General features: G+C 31.6%; 1 protein-coding gene across 3 annotated transcripts in view; it reads left to right on the top strand.

Annotated features, from left to right (window-relative positions):
- Positions 1 to 19,260, top strand: part of LOC123710227 — a 195,482-nt gene that overhangs the window by 133,028 nt on the left and 43,194 nt on the right. The window contains exon 1 of one of the 3 annotated variants that reach the window (XM_045661996.1): positions 11,792 to 12,093. The exons of the other annotated variants lie outside the window; for them this stretch is intronic. Within the exon in view, the coding sequence (XP_045517952.1) occupies positions 11,985 to 12,093 (109 nt within the window). The 5' untranslated portion in view covers positions 11,792 to 11,984. Of the gene's footprint in view, positions 1 to 11,791; positions 12,094 to 19,260 lie in introns of those variants that run through there. 3 annotated transcript variants of the gene reach the window in all.

Here is a 19,260-nt window from a genome sequence, read left to right as displayed (position 1 = left end):
GAAAGAAAATACTCGAATGGTTCAGCCGTCTTTGCGTTTAGCAACATATTTTGCGATTTATTTTTATTCATATTATAATATTAAAAACATTATTCATGACAAATAGTTATGACAAAATGCATATATTGCTAATTTCCACACTAGGGACTCCCTCCGTTATGGGTAATTAGATACCAATTAGTCAGTGGTAGATGGTACATATTTAAAATAGTTTTTAAGAAAAAGTATATTTAGTGTTACACACTAATTAAACCCAAGTCTTATAAGACAATTAAGTGTGTGTGATTGAGTATGTGTGCGCATGTATATGAAAGTGTATCTAAGAGTTGTTCAAAGCGTGTCTGTGTTAGTTTTTGGTACCTCAGAGTCATGCGAAGATCTACGTACCTATGTAGATTCGAATTCCAATTCAGCTAGCAAAAATTTTATGTGATTTGTGAGTTTGTATTTGGATAGTTTGACTATCTCAGAATTATTGCTATGTCATTCCAATGTTTACGTAAATACATAGCTGTCATTCTAGGGCAATTTCGCTTAACACTAATCTACACAATCTAAATCAACCTTTACAATACTCGTTCACCTTACTAAGCGCGACATTTTCGACGAAACTCTTATCAAAATCTAATCAAGACCAAAGGCAACGTTTTCAGACTTTGTTGTATAATGTAAAAATGTACATAATGAAGAGATAGTTTTACCAACACTAGAAATGAAAATTAGAATCTAAAACGTCTTTAAATTGCTTATTAAAACCTAAACATAACAATAAAAAATACGGAAGAATGAAAATGTTGTTGTGTCTTTATTTAGATGATACAGATTTTAATGCGGACATGAAATGTGGTTCAAGAGGATGCTTATGTTTGTTAATTTCAACATACGAGAAACTTTTCGCCGGATAGAGCTTTTTAATTATTTTGCTTACGTACATAAATCTGACATTACAATCTGATATATGGGCTGTAATTCTACATACGACAAAAATATCGAAACCCTATTAAATCTAATTTTTATCATAAACAATTTTATAGAGTACTATAGCTGAAAAAGGGGGTAAATGTACTGAAGATGTCTTCGATTATAAAAAGATAAACAAAACAAACAAGTAAACGTCAATATAATTTCTCACAGCGGGAACTATTAAATGTCCTTCCTTTGTGAATAAACAAATGCGACGCAAATCCATAGACTATAAATTTTAAATGACTTTTCAAATTCATATTAGGAAGGTTGTTGGCGCGCGTTGGGCACACGTGGGCCGCGACTTTTGCCCTGAGTGCATACTTGTCACAGGCTTGGCTGTGGCGTCATAGTTTATGAATCACTTCCTTTAGACTATTTGATCTTTTTGGTGTCTAAATGTGATCAGAATCTAAATTTATTAGTTCTACTTTTAATGACAGAATTCCAAAGTTATTATTAATTATTTACGCTTTCCTCCGAAGAAAGGAGAAAAATATTCCTGCGTGCGATTCGATTACCTATTAACCCAAGCAGTGCAGCCATACATTTTTATTTCTTTCCCTCTCTCTCTCACCCTATCTCTCTCTTCAGTCGGTAACTCAAGCCTGAGAGTCGCGGTCAACAAGAGGACTTCTGGAGCGGACTATCTGTTTCCACCGGTTTCAGTCCTCCTATGTTACAGTTTTGAGGACGATTGATCGGTTCAGCTGATTGGTGATCGTTTGCCTTCCGTGTCACCAACAACGATCAGTCTCCAGGTTGTCATCGTCTCTGCGCATTTTTTTATATATATGATAGCAAAAACAGATAAAGCATAATATTCTCCTTAGACAAGCAATTCATGTAATTGTATTCAGTCTAATTGTCGCGAACAGCGAATGTGTCAGAAGTAATCGTGTACCACGGAGATGCGTGGGCGCACGCATCGCTAAAGCCTTATTATGACTGACGGGAACATCGCACAACAAGCACTAAATCTAGATTTGCTATTATATATTCAACATTACAGTAAATGCTTAGTTATAACATTTATATTCCTAAGTTATATGAACAAATGTGGGTAACGTAACTGTGTGTAACGTTAAACTTTAACAAAATCTTGACGCTTTGTGACTGTTTAAGGACGTATAGGGCAGTAAATTAATTACTTTCTGGAATACTTACTTAAACTTATTTATCATAAGGTAATTCTTAGTCAAGAATACTTACACTGTTTATCAATCTACTAATTATTAATAAAATCTGAAAATAAAATTATTAGATAATTCTTTTGTACCTACATATACATGTGGTCTAATTGTAAAGTCACGAATGCACTTACACACACAAAATTTTATCGAAACCCGTCGGTTTATAAGTTTAATTACAAAAGACAAGAAGAAAATAAAGTTGAACGGGAATGGGAACGAATAAAACGAAACTGTAAATTGTAAATAACTATTTCTGTTCCACTAAGCTCAAACTGTTTGTCAATTATTATATGTATTTGGTATTCAAACATCTAATATCTAACACATTTTACCTGCCATTTAACTCTTACATAATACGAAAATAACAAGTATTAAAATTTTAGTTCTAAGTATCTTGCTAAATCCATTATTCTGTACTAACAATCTTTCATACTTTATATACTCTACACGAATCACTAGTTTTGTATTCATCTGACAGTTTAGTACATAAAGCTACACGATGGTTTGTGGAACCAATTTAAAATTTCTCAAAATTTCTCTTTGTTCCAAAACATTGGTAAATTTGACGATAAAACAGGAAATAGTATTCAATAAAGGCAGTGTTATAAAAACTTTTAAAATATATTTGTAATTGTAAATTGTAATTGATATATTTATGTAGATGTGTGATTAATGTATATGTGTATGATGTGAAATATCTATAGCTGCGGTTAAAACCATTTGTTGGTGTCGCCAAGGCAAGCGTCGCGTCGCCACGCTGTACTATATATATAATTGTATATATATATATAAATTAAATTTTCATTAAATACTACAATTATAAACAAAGTATGTAGTACACTACTACATCTAGACTGTATATATATACAATTATAATTTTCAGAAAAGTCGTCACTATGCCATATTTAGCTCCTGTCGTAATCTTTTATGTATAATTAAAATAATTTCTTTGGTATATTGTGACGGCTCGTTTTTGTATGTAAACTTATTTATTGTTTGATGTAATAAATTTGCGTATACACTTATAGATGGTTTTTGGAAACTCCGCCTCAAAGCTCATCCTTCTTAGGCGATTCGTTTAGGATCTCCGCCATTAAGATGTTCAATAGGCCGAACCCATCGGCTACATCCCTCACATCTTATTAAAACTTGTCTTCATAAAAATTTCTTAACCATATCCTATCCTGTTCAATAATGACTTATGTAATTCTTGTATTTCTTATTCCTTAGTATTGCATCGCAATTCATGAAACCGTAAGTTTTCTATAAATGTAACAAAGTGTAAATAAATAAATAATCGGTACTTAACTCCTTACGAAGACGGCGCCTTGATCATGTTTTTCTCAAATCATATCGAACTATGTAACACTGTATACTATTTATCGCTACTAAAATACCTGCCAATAACTGATTTCATACGCGCGTGTAACACATTATATACCTCAAAGTTCCTAACGTCTTTTCAGCATTCGTGAACAATGTGATGAATTCATTTGTAAAAACGTTTACTTGGGATTTTCATTGCTGGACTTTCATTGTTTAATAATGAAGCATTCTAATGCTGAAATCCAGCAGGTATTTAGTTCATACCTTTTATAAGGAGATTATTAAGCCATAGCGCTAAATAACCTGCATCATGAGCACATCCAAAAACGCAGCTTCTCGTCGACAAAGCCGAATTAACTCAGTTAAATGTTTTGATATTTTTGTAACTATTATGTTGTCCATCTGTGGCCATAACTTTAGTATAATAGTTTTAATGTGAGTAAATATAATAAATCTTGAGCTAGAAGTGTATGTCTAACAAAATTAAATTAACCTGTATGCGACGAGCGTAATAAACATGCGCCTACTTTACGACGGAACAGAATTGGTTCAATTGGTAATTACTCTGTGGAAAGTGCATGAAATCTGAAAGTTGTGAAATCGCACACAATGAACTTTTTATCTTTCTCTTTCATAGTTAATTATTAGATTGTAATTTATCTACTATATGTGATATAAAAATAAAATAGGACCGTCTATTTCACATATTGGATAAAACGATTTTCTCATTCAAATTTATTTTCGATTTACGCTTATTATTAGTATAAGTTTTTTACACTTACACAAGAAATACAGGAAAATAATTAAATGATACTGGTGTCTCGCTTCGAGCTTTCGAGCGATTGTAGGCAACCGCTATAAGGACCATATATTTTTTCCATTCGCCATACATCACGAAACGACGGCAAAAAACGAAGAGAAATAATGAGCTTTTTTCTTTTGGGGACTTAAGCTACGAAAAACTGAAAATACATTTCAAGCGTTATATTACTATATAGGTAGTTATAATTAGCATCAACCATCAAACGCCCTACGTACATAAAGTATGAAACTATAATATATGGCGATTGAATTATAATTAGAACCGCTAAGTTTATAGCTAATGAATTTCATCGCGTTACGGGTCGTGATTGGTAATTGGTAACTGCATATTGATTGGAGTTAGATGTAGGATTTTTTAAAAGATTATCGTCATATATATATATTTAAAAAAAGTTATTGATAAATTAAACGATATTAAAATTTAAGGAAGACGTTTTTTTAAGCCAACATTGCTCGCTACAATTTTCATATGTTTTAATATTTATTTAAATGGTTTCATTTCGAAATCACATCGAATTAGGCGCAATTTCATTGTTCTGAAAATATTTAACTTTGACAAATATCTTTTTAGTGATAACATCTAACTTTCGTGCAATACAGTAGCAATGAAAGGTCAAGATGTCTGTCAGCTGACCTTTACTTATCTCGCGTTAATGGCCGTCCACAAATCACTCTATATTAACATAATCCTTTAGGACGATGCAATGCAAAAGTAACGGTGTATTTTGATCTATAAGCTGTGGTTATAAATAGTTAATATTTAAATTTTCAACGTATGTTCAAAAATAGGCACTATCGTCACGGCCACAAGGCCACGATTTTGTATCTGTGGAATTATTAAAAATATTTTCTAATATACAAGCAGATATTTCTATATTCACAATAATACTGGTTGTAAAGAAAAAAAAGGGCAAATTTCAATCAATAAGTTTGAAATAGGAACACTCTTTAAACGTTTCGATTTATATGGCTTGGTTACAAAATTAATGTCGTTGTATTGCGTGAAAAACATATTGAATTAATAATAATAAAGCCACTTTAATATTAAAAATCAGATGGATGTTAGTTTTGTATTATTCACTTATGTACTTTACACCTTAGTTATTGTTATTTCCATTAGTGTGGAGTAAGGATCCCTTTTGGGCGAAGCCCTCCCCCTGATTCCATTTGGATCTGTTCTTTACATCCTCCATTTCTTTCCACGAACGTTTATGTTGTTGTGTACCCACACGTTAATTTGTTCGAAGTCTTGGTGGAATCCACCACACTACTAAACTCCTTTTTATAAACTTTTATATAATAAAAAATATAATCCAATAAAAATACACACATATATATATATATATATATATATATATTGTACATCGTGTTGAGAGCTGTCATAACGGCATTGCTTTTACATTTCAACAACTAAAATATACAGATCAATTTATCTCAGTGAAAATGCGTTTGACATTATTAACTGGTTAAGAACTCCGGTTTCATAATTTATATGTATTTATAATTATCGCAATGCTTAATGTACAATTACATTTATAGTTCAGGAAACACAGACCGGCTCTGTAACCTTTAGACCACGTAATTGCCAAATTCTCAATTAGTGATACTAACACCAGTTTAACCTTTTCAATTTATTTGTATTAAACGAAAATTTAATGTAAAATGTATAATAATTTGGCCTTGAAGAACATCTATTCCTTGAAACAATACTGTTTACAAAAAAACACGCTAATGGTTGATGTATTCGTTTAGAGGATAGTTAGTTAGTTAGTTTATTCATATTTGTCCAAAACTAATGGACAAATATGATAAATAAAATAAGTAAAGTAAATAATAAATAAATCTTATATATTATTGCACTTCTTGCTTCTCACAGTGATTGCCTTGAAGAGATTGCTCGATCACGCCACCAGAAGTCGAATCAATAATTAATGTTTTTTTTTTCAGGTAAGCATCTCCAGATAGCTCAAAGGTATTTGTTATAAATAAGAGCAGTGTTTCTCTAGTGGCTTCAGCGTGTGTCTCTCATCCCTGAGATTGTAAGTTCGATCCCTGGCTGTGAATGAGTGGACTTTCTTTCTGTGTGAGGAAACTGTCATGTATAAAACCTAAAAAGTCGACGTGTGTAGTCACAGGAGGCCGAATAACTACTTGCCAATTAGATTGATCATAAAACAGATATAAAAATCTGAGGCCCAGACCTAATAAAAAGGTTGTAGCGCAACTGCGTATATTTCATATAAAACGAAGTACGTAATATAATTTGTGATAATTTGTTGAGGTTTTTTTATTGTTTTAAATATTTTTTAGGTAGGATACTAGCATAAAAGTAATTAAAAAATATGTAAATATATGTCCTTGGATAGTATATTCGACGTGTATTACACAATGCTAGGTAAAGTATAATATATCTTACTTTTGTTATGTAAATTACAGTGTTTCAGCTGAACTATTTACATTTCAAGTAGAAAATGACCTTACATTATGTCATCTTAACAACCTCAGTTCATGGGACTTTGACCGCTTTGGCAATTGTAAAAAGGGCTATATTCGCATCCAAGCTATTTTAATTATGTATTCACATAGAAATAATCAGACAAATTGTACCAGTTTAAGTAAAGTAAAAGTTTCTTTTCAATATAGCGAAAATATAATTTGACAAACAGAGACAAAAAGTACGTAAGAAGAGTGAAATTGAAACCAATTTAGGTTTTCGTTCTATTATTTGTGTACAGGCAAAACTTTGACCTATTTACAGTTTTTATTTATTCTTCTGCATAATAAATACTCTTTAAATTTGACTTGAAAACATTTGTGACAGAAGAAGGAATTTGTCAAAACTTTGAGATTGCTGGAATAGATCATACCACTAGTTATTCTACGATTACTTATTTTGTTTTGTATTTTCTTTTTGTTTATCAGTGCATTAAGGCCGCGTTATATTACTAGAACATGCTAGAATATAATATGTAGTAGAGAAAGAGGTTCTTAACATAATATTCAGATCCGTGTTAAATATTGGCAAGGTACAAGACAAGAACGGTTCACAACCAAATAGGCAAGGCGCTTACTAACAATTGTGTTGTGTTAAACAGACAGTTGGGGCTTGTCGGCCCTTTTATACCCATAAGTGTAATGTTCTACCTGTTTTAATAGAAAATAACCAATCGGCTTTACACTACAATTACCTGGTTTCCGGTAAATATAAATTCATACATCTTGAATTGTGAAACGTTTCTTTAATTTTAGGAATATTTTTATTAACTAAGTTATGTTACTAACGATAATAGATAGTAGTTTATTAATGAAATCGCCACATAATGTAAACAATAATATATACAGAGAGAATTCATGTAGGGTGTATGTATTTGTGTGTGTGTGTGTAGTTACGTTATGTGTATTAAAATTGTCTTGATTCAGTAAAGCCTAAAATAGCATTAATATAAAAAACTACCAAAAGATATTACTTTGTTAAGTAAACTTTAATGAAGCCCTGTGATAAATAAGATGATAAAGCGATTTTCTTCTCATCTCTTTTCTTCATTATATAAGTGCATATATACTACTACTTTTGTTTTTATTCTCTCAATAAAAAGCAGTAAGTATTGATTTTTATATCGTGAGGAAACCGACTTGCCTTAGACCCAAAAAGACGAGAGCGTGGAGGTTGATCACCTACTTGCCTATTAGATTAGCAAATGATCATGAAAAAGATTGTTTTTTGAAGTTATACTTCTTTTGGCGCGTTAGGGATAAATGATGAGAGTAATTTTTTACGATGCGCACGCACACCATAACAAAATACCGATACCCTGATATAAATAGTCAAATAAAAAACATATATTTCTTTAATAACGTAGATTTAACTAGATGATGCGTTATAATAAAATCAATGTATTAAATACTTTTTTTTTATTGTTAGTGTCGTTGTTTCTACAAACGTACAATAAGACGAAATATATTTTTCTTAAGATTTTTATGTTGTTACGCCAAAGAAGTATAACTTCTAACGCGTGTACATATGTACACAGTCTTTTTTATGCTCTTAATGAAAAGGCATAATAAGAAATCATGAATTCAAATATATTAGATCGAGACTGATTGTCAAGCTTGGGACATCGGACTTGGTGCTTCCGGGTTGGTAATACTCCAGCTCTTCCAATGTTTAGAAAAGAAGAAAATATGAGATATGGTCCTGTTGCAACATATGCACATTCAGCTTTAGAATATCAATGACAAGTATAAAACCAAATGTTCAAGTCCACCTCTTCAAAGCCACAAACACAAAATTTCCTAAAAAGTATAAACCCTGAATTCATTCATGAATATAAACACATTTATATTCTGATTTAAAACCGCCTACGCTGTCTCAAAAATATTCAACAGACAATTTTGCGAATTCATAATTTGACACCTATTGAGCCGATGGGGTTTGGCAAATTTGTTATTTACATAATTCGATATAAAATGTCAACGCGAAATAGTTTGTATAACATTTGACGTTATCATTAATAGGTAAGTTTGTGATTTGTTTCTGTTCTAACTCTTCTTAAAACAAACAAGAACTTTTTGTTTAAATCACAGACTATACATGATTTTACAGTTATTAATATTCTTTTTACTCTTCATTTCTAATGGTCGTTTTAGTGGCGTCGCCCAACTTCCTTCACTCTCCCCTGTCTTCGGAAAACTAAGCCCCTGGGTAAGATCCGTAGTGGCCTTTACTTGATCGGTCCAGCGAGTAGGGGATCGGCCTCGATGTCTGGTGCCACTCTACCAGTTACGATGAGTTTTTCTAGGCTTTCTGGATCTCTGCACTTCACACTCTTTCGTGTTACATGTACAAAAACACTCAGGATGCGCGTCACAAAGTGTCGAAAGACTTTTTTACTTATAACTTTGTGTCTTAGTATTGCACCGTTTATTTCCTTAGCTGTCCAGGGAATCCGCAGTTTAGCAGACGAATTAATACCGTACATCAAATAATCAGATGACTGTTTAAATTCTCACAATACTTTAATCAAAATTATTCGAGATTTTTGAAAACGTTATTTTAATTTTATAATCTATGTATATTACAGAGAATATTCTTCGTATCACCTTATAGTATAATAAATACCATTCAGAACCATATTTGCACAAGGCATAGGTAATGAACATATCCATTGAAAGCCACACAACTCGCACCACAGACTATTGGAACTGGATTAACTGCATGTTATGATTGAAGATAGTGGCTCAGATCAGGCTTCTTCTTTGTGCATTAGATATGTATACACGTAGTATTAAGATAATAATTATTATATTTTAAAATGATGTTTCTGTAAAAACCATAAATCAGTCTTTTAAATAGTAGGTATATATGTTTTAACAAAATTTTCATGAACGACGTGTTTGCCTGTCTTCTTCGCGCCATTTCTGCAGTCGTATTAGTGCCTCACGATTTTTGCACTCCACTCTGTCTTTGACAAGATTGATCAGTTCAGTAAGTAGAGGAATACAAGTTTTCAAAAATTTCTGGATCTCTATGTATGTCCAAAGAAACTCAGTATCTGTTGGTAGCAAAAGTTTTCTTGTAAGTTTACATTAAAACTTGTAATTTCTTCAATTGTCTGAAAGGTTTTGTGAATAAAAAAAATAATCATTTACCAGCAGCGGCATCACACATCTGAATTTTTCATAAATATTGGAGATATAAAACCTGTAGAAAACGGCTAGCATTCTATCGGTGAAATAAATTTGGAAATAAGTCCAGTAGGTTATGAATTCATTCGTAGGGAACATCCAAAATACAATCTTTATAATATAGTTTATTGTATATATAAATACAGACATAACGTATATTTAAATCTGTTATGTAACAGTAAAGTTAAATTTAGTAAGATTCATGCTCAAACTGATGTCTAATTTATTAAACAACATTAAAATAGCGGCGTTAGAACAGCCATTTAAAAAAACATTAAGATAGTTTGATTATCCTCCCACACTGAGCACATGCCTAGCGCCAGGTGGTAAATTCAAAGTTAACTTAATTCGGTAACTAAATCGTATGTTTTATTTGTGTAATTTCTTTTTAATTAGAAATCGGATTTAACGACTCCAAATAATATTTAAAATGTAATTATTAGGGTATTCAAGTTAATCATAAGTGTCTGATCTGAGTGTCTCACGAAAAAATATATTTAATAATATAATACTTATTTTCTATTATATCTTACCTATAAACCTACCCCGTCTGTTGGTGTGGTAGATTTTTTATAGAAAAGAGGGCAAACGGGCAGGAGGCTCATCTGAGGTTAAGTGATAACATCGACAATCTCAATGACAGAGGGTTCGTAAGTACTCTCTTTTTAAAGGAAGTCGAATATTTTTGATAAAATTATTTTAATGCAACAAGCGGCACTGCGATATGTTAAGGTTGTATTTTTTATCTTATTATACTCTATCTATTTCGTGGTTATTAGGACTGCTTATCAAAATCACGATGTAATAAAAACATAGCATTATAAAGTGTATATGGCAGACATACTTTTGCCCCTTTATTTATAGCAAGCTAACATCTTACATAATGCTTCTCTGAGAAATGTACGCAAGACTTTTATACTTAATTAACCACTAAGTTACCGACTAATCGTAACCATACGATTTTTTGGTATGATAAATTAAATTAAATTTGACATTCGAACACAATCCGAACCTATATTTTTCCTATATAAAATTTATTTTGTTGCCTAAATCTATAAAAAGGTTTATAACGAATACAACCTCTTTGATGACCTCGAAGTTTTTTTACCAATTTTAAATTTATTATATTCAATAACATCAATTTATTTGATATTAACCCCTCCCGTCGTGAAGATAATTGAATAGAAATTATGATCATTGACATCCAATAATTACGTACGTTTAATTAATTCATACATTATAATTGGATCGTTATAACTGTCCTCTCCACACGTGTCGTGTTCGATCTGTTAATTATTTAAATGTTATATACAAAGAATATTATAAACAGAGGTTTTTATATGCGATTTAATATAGCTAATAATGTAAACCCGAAAAGAGGCATTGAGCAAATACTTTTCTGCGTATGTCATGATTATTAAAATCATGCTTTAGGTCTGGTGTCCCAATAATTTTGTTGCCATACGTCTAAGTGCTAATTGCTCTAAAAAAACTGAATGAAGAACCTTAAAGTGCTGGTTTTATCACCTTAAAATATAAACAACAAAAAAATATAAATTTTACATTTTAAAATACAAACAAAAAATATATGTAAATGTAACATTTTGTGAGTACACATATAATAATAATTCTGTAAGCAACAATACAGCCTATTATTAGAAGCGTCCAATGAAAACACCACATGGCACAAATTGAATAAATGAAACTCTAAAAATCCCAAACAGTATGAGAATCAATTTGCCGTTAATGCTACCTGGCTCTTGCCTGATAAACCCGAGGTCGGGGCAGTGCGCCGCCGCAAGTCGTAACGAACGCGCGTGTTCGCTGCTCTTGTTTCTGACCTTATAAATGACCTTTCAAAACATTCCGTGACTTGAGTTTTGTATTAGTGATTTGTGTTTAATTGATTTGAACTTTGGATAACTTTATTAAGTCTATAATTATTGATTGTGACGTAAAGTGTAAACTGGCGTTTATTTATTTTGGTTTAATCTAATGTATCTCAAAATGTATATTAAATCGGAGAGATTCTACCAGCAGCCGGAAAATCAGGCTTTGCAGGAGGAAAAATGTTTTTCGGATTTCGATGAGGATTTTGATGACCGTAAGTACATTTCATAACAGCATTATCTTACTATAAAATCTAAATTCATTTAGGTGATGCATTTTCATAATGGTTATAGACCATAATTAATGAATAAATTCTGCATGTATTTAGAGAATAACTGGTGCAAAATCTAAATCTATGAAATATTTTGTAATCATTAAATAAAATAATCACTTACATAGTGTACGTGTAGTCTTCACTAAAAATATCACAAAAGCTTTAGTTGTAATAACAAAAACTAAACTATAATAAATGTATTTAAAATATCTATTAATATCTTACTGAATTAATTTAATATTTTTGTATGTACCCGTCGGACTCAAATGTTATTGTGTAAAATATACGTAAAGTGTAAATATATTTTAATAAAACTTAAAAAAATTTTTTTGCGCAAGTTCTATAAATTGAATTGTTTCTCGACAGACAGCGTTTAATAATACATATTTTATAATTATATAAAGGGAGTAAATATAAGCATTCTTAATCAAACATAAAGATAGACAGCATAGCGCGTTGAGTTCTTTTCTACTATGGTTAATTCGCATGGTCTACACTGTATCAAAGTTCATATACTTACAGGAACATACATTATTTCTTTCGCTAAACAAAATCTGTTCTAAATTTAAAACTAAAATCGGTATTATAAGTATGAATTATTCTCCGTATTACTTTTCGAAATATTTATTTTAAAAAATTACAGATTTCGTAATTGTATTTCGAGGTATAGGTAGCGTTCGGTAAAAGGCAATTGTAATAATTAAAAAGGTTTAGTCGGGCATAATTACAAAAAGGATCTATTTGGGACATGTCCAGGTACCCCAAATGTCTAACAAAAGGGAGTTTAGGTGCGGCTCATTTTGATGACCGCTATGTAAAAAATATAAGTAAAGGATAATTCCCTGAAGCTTTACTATTGTAGAGGATTAAAGATAATTATATATTTCTACATTCAATAAGGTTTAGTTTCTATTTTTAAATTTGTTTTAAAATCTAGGCAGCCTATTCAATGGTACTTGGCGCACTGTATCTTGCTACAGTTAAGTCAATAAAGTTATTTCGGTTCAGCTAAAATCATTTATTTATTTATTTGATTATCGGTATACCTACAGCTACTTATGTTACAATATATAAACAATTATAATATACACAAAAGCCAAAAACGGAATACACATTCAAACATAAACAAAAACACAGTTAACAATGATTACAAAAAAAATAAAAAAAATATTTAGCCACGGCAACTGTAGTCAGGTCTTAATTTTATAACTCGAAGGCCTTAGGAGTCATTTTTATTTAAACAAACACTATATATGTAAATATAACAATAACAGAGGAAGATATTTCTGTAATACTAATATACCACGATCGTTGTAACGATATTTGTTGTCATTTGAAGGCATTAAACGGCTTAACTAAAGGTGAACAATTGATTTCTGTTATAATAAGACTAATTTGGGTAACGCATTCAAAATTTAATATCATTTATTCATATAGGTAACACAATCTACACAACAACGTCAAAAACAGAAATGTATATAAATGCTTCTAATTTTACATTTACAGCCAGTTCTCGGGGCGTAGAAAGAAAGAAAAGAACTGGCAATAAACTTTCCGCCACTCCTTTTAATCGCCAAGTTTTGATTTTACTTTATTTGAAGTAATTATCTAGTTGTTGGCTGTCCAATTGATAAATAAAACCAATCACAGTTCACACAATGTCAGTCCTTATGTGAAATCGTAGGTGACAGCTAACATAATAAATTTCTTAACTTTCACCAAATCGTCTTTTTGGTCGCGTTAAAAATGTAATTATTACTTACATAAGGCATTATATTTGTGTTAACGAGTCGATTATATTTCTAGTTTAAGTGACAATTTCCCATTACATTTAATTATGCAATATCTTGTTTATTAATTAGTATGTAAAATTGCTATTTATAAATACCAAAAAGTTTCGTAAATTTTGATGGTGTAAATTGACAACTTTATAGTTAAAATCTAAATTCCATCGTGATAAACCAAGGAATAATATATGGAATATTTAACCTAAGGTTACATTAATATACAGTTCATAAAATTAATGAAACAAAATATATCAATTTGTAAAACACATTTATTTACACCTTTGACCAAAAATGTGACATTGGTCTCCAGCCTTAACCCCATGACTTTGCCCATGTAATAAATTAAATATTTCATCGGGCAAAAAGCTTCAAAATATAATGTTATCTACCTGCTTTTATGAGAATTTTTCTTATAACAAATATTTTAGGACCATCGCCGTTTGTGAGATTTCTCCTCTAGTAATATTTATATTTAGATTAATGAGAATTTATTATTTTGTATAAATAGATTCTCTTAATGCTATTGTGAATGAAGTAAAACTAGAGTTTGCAACAAAATATGGTCATCACTTGATGGTAAGTATATCTAACAATTAAATTATTATGGAAGAAAGGTTTCCCCTAACCATACCTGCAGAAAATGTAATTAAAAATGCATTTATTCTTCAAATATTTACAAATCACTGAATCTGAGTACACTTCCCAAACAAAATGCGCTTTTCAACAAAAAACCACCCTTATTTCTCTAATTTCACTGGTTTTACCCTCATGCACATTGTGACGGTGCTTTTCACATACAAAAAAACATTGTTAATTATCGAAAATGAACCGTATGGCAAGGTAATACGCTATACTATTTATATAGCAGCTGTAAAGGAGTTTTGCAAAAAATTAAAAAGCCTGCAATTCTGGGAAGTCGCCCCATATTTACCTGAACGAAGAAAAAAATGCAGGTAAACCTGACCTGTAGTTAAAGGTTTTTACAAAGAGCAGGAAATCGACACAATAGGGATCGGTCACGATTGTGTGAGGCAAATAGTTAAATAGGTTTAGTGTCGAAGTGCGTATCCTTCGAACAATAGTGTACATTGAATTTTAGAAATGTCAGAATTTTGCATTGTAATGAAAACGTGCCCTTCTTGTTCATAATTGAAGTTTGGTATAGAAATGGTTCTACTTAAGAATTACTGCTAACCTTACCGACGGCAATTGAAAATGTATATATTCAAATATCATACACATGCTTTAAATAAACGCAAGTTTTACTCATGCTTTTTATGTCACGATATGACGCGATACAATTTATAATTATAATAATTTTGTTGCACAAATTTTACATATTGTGATGCTGTCAAGTGCTTAAACATTCGTTCCTTTTCGTAGTCCATTATAATATAATTATAGCACTATTTTTTGTCTTCAGGAATAATTAAAATATCAAAAAATACGTAACCACAATTTATTTATTAACAGCATATACAAGAGTTATTACTTTAATGTATAATGATTGCATTCTACACGGGACACATTATATAGAGTATCTCGATTTAGATCAATTAAATCCTAACTATATACACAATTAAGGAATTAATAAAAATAAACGCGTGGGTTCAAAGTTCTTGTGAAACCAGTTGATTAATAATTTGCATAAATCGTCATCATTTTTGGTTGGATCGCATTAAAATTGGTAAATTATTCGTATCTGCAGTCAAGGTTGAGGTCTGGGTGAAGGTGATGGGTGAGAGAGGTCGTGGGATGCACGTTGATTCACCGGAGGCTTGTCACCTCTGACATTTAAATACGATGACTCTTATCGAATAAATTATGCGGACGTGTCGAGTCGAAAGATTATTATTTTGCCACTCGTAAATAGAGCATTTTATTAAGCATGTTTTGGCTCAACTGTGATCTATCTCAAGATATATTTTGGGTTGATTAAAGTTTTATTAATAACATATCTTTAAAACAATGGCATAGCTAGATTATTTATCAATCTTCACGCTCACTGAAAATCGTAATATTTATATTATTCCTTTGTCACCAAAAGTTATGTATTCTTAGGAAGGGCTTGATTCCACGAAACTTTGGAAACACCGGGACTTCGAGCTCACTTATATAATTAGTTCTTCCAAAATACATAACAAGATGTACTTAAATATTGACTAGGCACACAAAACACCTGCTTAAAACGTTTAACAGTTAACGTGTATGGAACCCGTATGGAACAAAGCGATGTATTGACAAATATTGGTCTTTGTGGAGGTGACCTCTCTTCGACCTCTTCCACGGACGATGACAACTTAGGCCGGCTTGAGGGACAAATATTGTTTTGCTTTAATCGTATTATTTTAGAAATAAGATAAATTATCATGCTATTATCATACACGGAAACAAAACAGACGAAAAAAATTCAAAAGCATTATTAGACACTTTAAATTAAAGAAACGTGTTTAGTAAAAGTAAGCAAAATTTATATACAAATATGGGGCCATATAAGGTGGTATCTTGATATATTTTTGCAAATCATCATAATCCGTCAGATTTTTGCATTAAGTACCAGGCTCAAAGTACTTATGACGTATTTCTTGATTGACCGTCGTTAGGTCAACGCAGGTGGTTGGGTACTAGGCAAACATAAACACAGTGTGTTTGCTCACGGCTCCGGGCAAACAGGTGGGATGCGGTTGAAATAGTCGGTAATTGAACTTGCTACTTGTCACCTTGAGAGAACTAATTACAATTTTTTCTTTATCATATACAACTGTATAGTTAGACAAATTCATCACATATTATAAAATTAGAACCTTAATTTAAATTTGTATACGATTTGCGTTCCTTTGAGTTCTTAACAGCCACGTTATACTACGGGAATACCTATGATACAGTTTTAAAACCTTGACTACTGCTTTACACCTGTTCGGATGATCAGGTCTTGGGGGGTCAGGTGGTAAATGCGCCTACGCACGCTCGCGTGGCTCAGAGTACACAGAGAGTGCTTTTTGTTGATTTTTCTATTAAGAGTCGAGTGGCAGCTAGTGTTTGCTGATAGACTTGTCCTCACTCGTGCTCGGAATGAAGAAATGTTTGTGTTTCATACATTCTCGTTTCATTCTACTTAATGGTAGAAATTTAAATAGACTCCAACACGTTTCGTGTTAAATACTTTCCTGAAATCATATATTCTATTGAAAGAGGAAACATACTGTATGGCTCCGTAACCCGTATCCGTGAACACGGTATCACAAATTAAGCTTCAGCGCTTATACAATATAATTAGAAGTAATTAATGCTGTGTCATAGTAAATTTATTCAAGATCAAGAATGTGGTATAAGAAGTAGATAGGCGACACCTATATATCATGTTCTTGTAGTTTGATGAACTCGACTAATCATAGAACCTTTTCCGGCTTAGACCTGTTTCCTTGTGTGGCAAGTTGTTAGCGCGGTACATGTCAACTGTCAACAAGCATTGTCCTGCGTCAATGTTGGTACTAGAACAGCGAAGTTGGCACTGTACTTTCTATTGTTATAGTTTGTCTACATGAATTCGTTTTACGCTGGCAAGGACATTGTTTGTTAAGTTAGTTTGTATTTAGGAATTATTATTTATAATTGTTTGATTAGGTCTACAAAAATAGCCCAGTCAAAAGGTGAAACCAGTACAAATATGTTTCAAATTTGTGTCCCAACGGCATATGGGACTGAATGACTTCGAACTCTAGTAAAGTCTTTTAAAAGTGTTTTATGATGACAAGTTCTAGATTACATTATTGCAAATTCAAATTAGACCGGTCTCGTATTTATAAGCTTAAATAAATATTTTTGGTTGGTCCATTCGATATATATTAAACGGTTAATTCGATTTTTTTATATTCATTTTGCGTTACCGAGTTAACAAAGAATTTATTTTAGATTTCATTAATTTCCGTGTCATAACGTACATCTTTTTTTGTACCTTTCCACTTTTCTTATATGCCAGGTCAGAATGATATGATTTTGGTAGGAATTTAAGTTTTGCCTCGAGTACAACATTCACAGGGAGCCATATCCAAAACCACTCAACAAGACAATCACGTATTGGCTGTGCATACGTTAAGCATCAGTTAGACGTGTCGTCATTTGGGGTCAGGTGGATATTACGGTACCTCGTTTGACGACGCTTGTGACCCCTAAGTGTGGCTTGTGGCTTTTACACAAAGGTCATATAAAGAGAGATTTTTCATGTTTCCACCCTTTCGAGGTTAATATAAAAGTATTATAAATAAAGCTCAGAAAGAAATTGCACTTTGTTAATATTCATACGGAAAAATAATTACGTTTTATGTGTTTATGACATTTCTTAAAATAAAAAATTATTGTTGCTAACATAGTTATTGGTTAATCGTGTCAAATGACGATAAAATGGAAGAAACCAAAATCATAATAAAAGCCATTTCAGACAATTAGCATTTAAATCATAATTTCTATCAACTCATTCGTTCCTAGATATCTGTGTGCTCTTTTTTGGCAAAAGCCTTTTTCAAATGCCATTTCTGTCTGCACTGTGTTAATCTCTGCCAAGTACCTGCTGTTTCATTAATCAGGTCTATCCCTTGCTTCACTGTTCTGTTCCTCTTGCCTCATCCAGTCAACTTAAGTTTATTTATTTTTATTGTGACATTTGCTACCTTACTTGTTTTTCTTAAAGATATATCATTTATTTTGTCTATTCTTTTTTCCCTATCAATCTTTATACATGGCCAATTCCAAAAAACACAATCATTAGAATTCGCTATATTGATTATTGACTAGTCGCTTTTTAAAATGCATTACACAAAACCACGTTGTCACCAAGTTATATCCAATGAAATTACCATCAGAATGAATCATCGATTTCAATATTTATCAATGAAGATTTTCAAATTACTAATTTCCTCTCAAACTGTAGCAACCGCAAGTCAGTATTTACATTTATTATAGCGCCTTCAAGAGACTCAAAACTAACGGTGGCCATTTCCTTCCAAACGTCAAGACTTTGCCACCGGAAGCCATCGCTCATCACTTACCTTGACAATATTTGACCACATCCGTTCAATTACCACATGATCCTATAGAGATTTTACGATCGATATTTCAAAATTAACTTTTACCCATGGGCTGTTGGAAGATTTATTTTATGACAGTTATCATATCTTCGGTACAGCTTTTTATAATTAAGTTTTTCTAATCAAGTCCAGTTAATTGGTTGACCTTTTGCTGTTAGGTCTTTTATATTATGTCATTAACAATTAAATTTTCTGCTTATCGCATTAATTGCTTTCATATATCTTACAGTAGGATA

This window comes from Pieris brassicae, chromosome 5 (genome assembly GCF_905147105.1).
Source record: "Pieris brassicae chromosome 5, ilPieBrab1.1, whole genome shotgun sequence".
In the NCBI taxonomy this organism is placed as follows: domain Eukaryota; kingdom Metazoa; phylum Arthropoda; class Insecta; order Lepidoptera; family Pieridae; genus Pieris; species Pieris brassicae.
Note: the sequence above shows the minus strand (reverse complement) of the source record. Positions and strands in the feature narration are given on the sequence as shown.